This window comes from Temnothorax curvispinosus, unplaced genomic scaffold (genome assembly GCF_003070985.1).
Source record: "Temnothorax curvispinosus isolate PA1 unplaced genomic scaffold, ASM307098v1 QBEX01006354.1, whole genome shotgun sequence".
Taxonomy (NCBI): domain Eukaryota; kingdom Metazoa; phylum Arthropoda; class Insecta; order Hymenoptera; family Formicidae; genus Temnothorax; species Temnothorax curvispinosus.
In genome coordinates, this window is record NW_020216134.1 from 1 (window position 1) to 6,605 (window position 6,605).

The 6,605-nt window shown below is 39.5% G+C and overlaps 1 protein-coding gene across 1 annotated transcript; it reads left to right on the plus strand.

Moving 5' to 3' along the window:
- The first annotated feature begins 3,405 nt into the window (after positions 1 to 3,405).
- LOC112455800 (ankyrin repeat and KH domain-containing protein 1-like) lies at positions 3,406 to 5,244 on the plus strand. Its single transcript, XM_025017983.1, has 3 exons — positions 3,406 to 3,676; positions 3,888 to 4,530; positions 5,071 to 5,244. The coding sequence occupies exons 1-3, from the start codon at positions 3,543 to 3,545 to the stop codon at positions 5,077 to 5,079; spliced, it is 786 nt and encodes a 261-aa protein (XP_024873751.1). The 5' UTR covers positions 3,406 to 3,542; the 3' UTR covers positions 5,080 to 5,244.
- Positions 5,245 to 6,605: the final 1,361 nt, after the last annotated feature.

The window sequence follows — 6,605 nt, forward strand, 5'->3', positions numbered from 1 at the left end:
ATGGAGAAGTCTTTCGACGCATGCGTGGTGAGACAACCAGCGTGTCTCACTTAATTTTAACATTTTAAGATGCTTGTCTTGGAAACACTCAGTAAATTCCTGAAAAATTGCTGAACGTTTTGGACTACCGTTAATGTAGTGAACAGTTTTTTTCAAAAATTCATCGCAAAATGATGGGATTTTTGCACATGCAGCGTGCGCACTTAATGCAGCAGAATGGCATGGACATGGCATGGTTAGGAGTCGCTTGCACCATTTTTCCAATTTTGTTTTAAAGGATGAGTGTTTTCCGGTCATAACTGATGCATTATCGCATGATAATGCAATTATATTTGTAAAAGGAATCTGTAGCTTCCACATTTCTGACTGAAATGCATGGAATAACTTCTCAGCGCTCGAATATCTTGCATCAATATTTATCAATTTCACTAATTGTGAGCGAATATCTAAAGTCTCAGGATCAACGTATCGAACAAAAAACGTCATCCATTTTTCATTAGATATATCCGACGTTTCGTCTACGAAAATAGAGAATTTTGTTCTTCTTGAAGTTTCTTTGCAAGTTGTTCAGTTTCAACCGGGCACAAAACATTCGAAAGAATCTTTGTGCATTTTGTTCGACCCATTTTCATATTTTTCAACGCAATAGGATCTTCTCCTATGTGTTGAAAGAACCTCAGAATCTTTTCTGCATTCTGATGAGGTAAATTAATTTCTGCAATTAAAGCGGCAAACTGTATTTCCGCTGATTTTGTACGCCCATCAACCGACAGAAAGAATTCATTATCTTGCGTAACAAAATCATCATTTGATTTACCCGCTTCGATACCTTGTATTTGGCATAAATTTATGTGACTTTCGGATTCTGCATGTCGACGAACCTGCACTAAGCGAGCAGCAAAATGTTTGTCGCATATTGCACAATAACATGCACTTTCGTCACGCGGAACCGCACGCAACCATAATTTAAAATTCTCAATATCCAGCCATCCGTAATTAAAAACTGGCTTACTTATATTGTTATTATGAATAGTTTCATCATTAGATAATGATGGAACTACGTTTTTTTTTAAATTGTTTCTGTGACACGCAGAATCCGCATGTCTGGAAACATGTGCTGCATTGCATGAAAAACTTTCATTGCACACAGTACAAAAGTAGAGACTTTCGTCAGATGATACTTTACGTATCCATGATTTATAACGCTCGTCACTAAGCCAAGCTTCTACAAAACTTCGCTTAGGTTTTTTGCGCAATTCATCACACGCTTCCATATCGAAAAAAGCGAAATAAAACAAAAAGAGAAAGAAATAAGTGAAGAAAAAAAATAAAAAAGTAAAAAAAAAGCAAATGGTATGTGCTGTGTGTCTATGTATTACAGAAAGAGATCAGGACCCCGTGGTTCGTCACTCCCACAGTATTTAACGACTCCAAACCCTCTCTCTCTCTGCGTGTGTGTGTGTGTGTGTGTGTGTTTTGCAGATAGAGATCAGGACCCCGTGGTTCGTCACTTCCACAGTATTTAATGACTCCAAACCCTCTCTATCTGCGTGTATATGTGCGTATGGAAAAATTATGGTGATCTACCGTGATGGAATTACCGTGATACACGAGGACAATCAAGTTATTTGGAGAGCTCTGCGACACAACGGCAATCAACAAGACGTCAAAACGTTTGTTAACCTTTAGAGGGCGGGAAAGTTTTGGGAAAGATTCTTTCGAATGTTTTGTGCCCGGTTGAAACTGAACAACTCGCAAAGAAACTTCAGAGAACAAAATTCTCTATTTTCGTAGACGAAACGTCGGATATATGTAATGAAAAATGGATGACGTTTTTTGTTCAATACGTTGATCCTGAGACTTTAGATATTCGCTGTCAAATCTTGTAAGCGCTGTTAGATCACTCCCTAATTCCAATGCAGATCCAGAGAGAATGTTTTCCATTTTAACTGATTTAAAATCTAAGAAACGCAACAAACTGTCTGCCATCTCTGTTAATGCTAATTGCGTAATAAAATCAACGTTGAAGGCGAGGGGCGAAACAGCTATCAACTTGAAAGTAACTGAAGAACATTTGTCTCGAATGTCGTCCGATGTATTATATGCAAATTGTAAAAAACGAAAAAGTAGTCTTACTTTATATGCTGCAGATGAAGTTGCTGGTCCTTCGTCTTCAACGCACTAAAAATAATGTCCAAAAGAGAAACAAATAACAAAAAATATTTGCAGATGTAAATAAAATCTTATATCCATTATTCAGTTTCGATTTGCAATAACCTTCTTTTTTTTTCATTTTACTTTTTATCTTATATTAGGAGAGCTCAGTGAATAGGAAGTATAAACAATTGTTTGTTTAATATGTTGTATTATATTGTAATATGTTGTATTGTATATATTGTATTAATATTATGTTTGAATATATTTGTGTGCAATAATTTGTGTGCATTACAATTATAAAATTTTCTAATTAAATTTTTTATTAATTAATAACAATTGTTTAAACTTCATGACGAAAAAGACCACCACCTTCTCGCGGTTTCCGTCGAGCAACAACATGTACGTTGTACATGTAATATAAATACGACATATAAATACCGATCTTAATTTTAAAAAAAGTTATTCTACTTATTAAAAAATTATTACTTCATTTTTATTAAGAAATGTTTTCAAAATTTTTATAAAAAAAATGTTTTTAAAATATATTTAATATGGCATTAAACAAAACGTACACGTTGGCCAAGAGTGGCATTTCATTATTTTTTGTTTTGGGATTTTTATAATATTATTATATACATATAAAAAATATATTATGTACAAAGAATATGTATATCTAAATATTTTTACTGTTCAAAACTAATTACTTATAATGTGGATTTCGTTAACTCTTTCTTTATTAAACGTATCGTCAGCGCCGCGCTCGAGCGGCCCGGTAGAGAGATGTTACTCGACGTTGCCCGAAGCCGCGAGCGCACATGTACGACGGTACGTGGCTTGTGTGCGGTACGTGACGTCACGGGCAGTCACGAGGGCCATCCCCACTCCATCCCCTCCATATGCGACCGAATGCTACCAGGCTCAGGAAATGGCAACTCTGGTGCCAACGACTGTCCGGGAGGAACGGGTTTCGCTCTCCCATTATGGCTGCTCGCGCCGGCGCACCGCCGCTCATTTCGGCGCGAGTCTCGTGCATTTCGCGCGTCTCCTCGCACTCGGCCAATCGCGTCGCTGCTTTACGGGCGACACGATACATCGAGTCTCTTTGACCAATAGGTCATCAACTGAGGGTGCCGTCCCATGGCGCGTATCGCGGTACGCGCGTACCTGGCGTATCGACTAGAGCGACCAATCACAGACGATCCGCCGTTTTTGATACGCTTAACAATCTTTTGAACATTGTTTGAGCGGATCGCACACTCACACATGCATGTACAGTCGTACGTGTGGGTCGAGCCCTCCCAGGTGCCATTTTGAGTGTAGAAAGTGCTGTAGCAGTAGAGAAAAGAGAAAAGTAGAGGTCTGCGTTTTTCGATTCTTCCGATATTATGCAAAATTTTTGGCAAGAATGTGAAAAAAATTGCGATCTTCAGCAATCGAGGTGCGCCGCTACAGGCAGTTTAACGCGACGTTCAAAGACTCGTATCTCGCCCGTGCTCGATTGTCACCGTGATAAACAGCGGTAAGATAGGTTAGCGTAACCCCGGTATATGATGCAATGAAATCCTCCGCGGGTAACACCAGCTAATACGAGTCGCTAGCGTAATTTTTCCGCACGGATATACTGTCGATGAAATTGTCGAAATCGTCTTGTTTACGTTCCGTTCGGCTGCGAGACATTCCATTTTTTCAGATAACTTTTTTGCGTATTGTCAGATGTATTCGTTTTTAAGGATTTTGTACGTGACTGCATGCGTGACATCATCGTCGTCCTCGGTCTCTTCGTCGGCGAACGTCCACCACGACACCGGGAAGACGTCGACTCCCCAGTCGTCGAATTCGAGTCCCACGAAGTCAGAGACCGAGACCTTCTCCGAGCTGCAGCTGCGCTTTATGACGGATTCGTCGGAGAGCGAGGAGGACAGCGTCTCCGAGGTGGAGTGCTTCGCGATCGATCAGGTTGAACTGGACGAAGATCATCCCGACTCGTCGAAATTCCTGTTGACTCCCGACGATTTGGAATGTTCTGTAGACCCCGAGACCCAGGCGCGTCTCGAGGCGTTGCTCGAAGCGGCCGGCGTCGGGAAGCTGTCATCAGGCGATGGGAAGCACCTGCCCGACCGCGAAATGCTGCGACGCTTAACGTCGAGTGTGTCTTGTGCGTTGGATGAGGCTGCGGCAGCGCTAACACGTATGCGTAGTGACAATCCGCGTATGCCGAATGAAAAGCGCTCTCTCGTCGAGGCGTACACCGACGGAGACGTCGGTACCGTTCGGAAGTTGTTAAAGGAGGGCCGAAGTGTCCACGAGACCACCGAGGAGGGAGAGAGCCTGCTGTCTCTAGCTTGCTCAGCTGGTTACTACGAACTTACTCAGGTTTGGATCAAAATCGCAATCGTACACCTTCCTCCCGTAGAATTCCAAACCGTCCATTTGTAATGTTGATGTGGGACACCGTGTATGACACTGCAAGATGTTTTGTTAAGTTGTACGGAGGTGCCTAACTGTTAGGTGTGTGAATAAAAAATTTCCAGTTCACACGTTTAACATGCAATCTTTGTTTACATGTGTATGTGTGCATCGAGCTTGATCGTGGAATCATAGGCTCGATCTCATATAAATTTGTATCTAAAAATTGCTCTTTCCTCAGAAAAATCCCTTTTGTTTTAAAAGGTGCTCTACAGTGTCTTTGTGCACGCATGTGTGTTTGTCCAAGGAATATCTCGCAGTCATGATGTTGTATTGACTAAAAAATGACGCAAATTTTGTCAAATGATGTCAAAATGATATCATTTTGATTGCGATGTGTTCTTTGAGTGGTATTAAATGCTATCGCGCTCCTCCTTTATTTTATTAACTCTCAGTATGTATATTTTACTGTGTACGCGTAATATTATGCTCACTGTATTTGTACAGGTGTTGTAATCGATATTGATGAAGATTCAGCAATTGAGGATCCTGTACAGGTCGCGCAACCTGAAACATCGTACGCTGTAATTGAACACACAGCGAGCGATGTTTCCCCATCGACGAGTCAGCAGCAACCAAATGTTTCCCTATCACCGAATCAGCAGCAATCAAAAGCAAAAAGTAAGTTGTACTTATTTATGTAATAATTCCTACTAAAATTGTCAGATAGTATAGTTTAGTAATAAATAAAAACATGTAATTATAATTAAATGATTTTTGGGATATAAAAAAACTTATTAAACTACTATCTACATACTGACGTTTTATTTACTGTTTTTTAGAATCAAGGAACTGTAACAACATCTCTGATGTAAAAGAGGTAATTTTATCAGTCCTAGAAGGCGAGTCTAAGAAAAATCCAGACGCCATCGATGGATTTTTCCTCCAAATAGGAGATAGAGTACGAGCCCTTCCAGCACGTGAGAGGGCTCAGTTTCAGATGCAAGTCCTAACGCTGTTATTTGACTTTGAACAGAAATTATCTCTTTTTTAGTCTTATTTTTTGTCAAGAAATATATTTATCGAGTTTTTATTACATTTAAGTATACCTCTACGTTTTATAAAAAAAAAATATATATGTATCGAAGGGTAATTGAAAAAAATCTTCACGCAATATTTCCACATATAAATACTGAAGGAGATCGAGAAGGCCAATGGGAATGTACAAGAAAAGTCGAACTGCATTATTTGTTGAAGAATCCGAATCAATGGCGTTAACAAAATGTAATAAACGTAATAAATGTGTAAAATTGAGTAAGAAAACGATTGGCATTATCTGGCACTCTGATACCTTTACAATCCCATTAAGATAAATACAGGTGTCAAAAAGCGTTAATAGGAAGGTGCATGTGAAGCGGTTACATTTAATTTTTTTTTCTCGCCATACAATATGTTATAAATAATTTAGTCGCAGATATACACATGACATAACATTGCACCCCCGCAACTCAGTCACGGCGATTGTTACATAAACGCACATATTTATTTATCACCGCATAATCCTTGATTTTATTAAAAATCATTATTCATTGCCCTTTCCCACTGAAAAGATAATGCACCAGTACCTATGAAGAAATTCGAATAAGCATTTCGAATTTCGATGCCATTGTTCATTTCTCTGCCTCTAGTAACTGGCAACGAGCTAAATCCTTGAGAAATTATATCGCGATCTTCAGGACTTAAATGCACATATGTACTCTTGGAAAGTAATTTTTCCTCATTACTAATAATAAAGTTATGAAGTGCTACTGTTGCTTGTACAATTTTTCTCGCATTTGCAACACTTGCAATTATGGGTCTTCTATAAATCCTCCATCTTGCTGCTAGAATCCCAAAAGCGCTCTCTACAACACGTCTTGCTCGACTGAGCCTGTAATTAAAAACTTTCTTCCTGAGATCTAGCTTGCCACTTCGCGGATACGGTCTCATCATGTACGTTGTCAGTGGAAAAGCCTCATCCGCTAGCAACACATAAGGCAGTG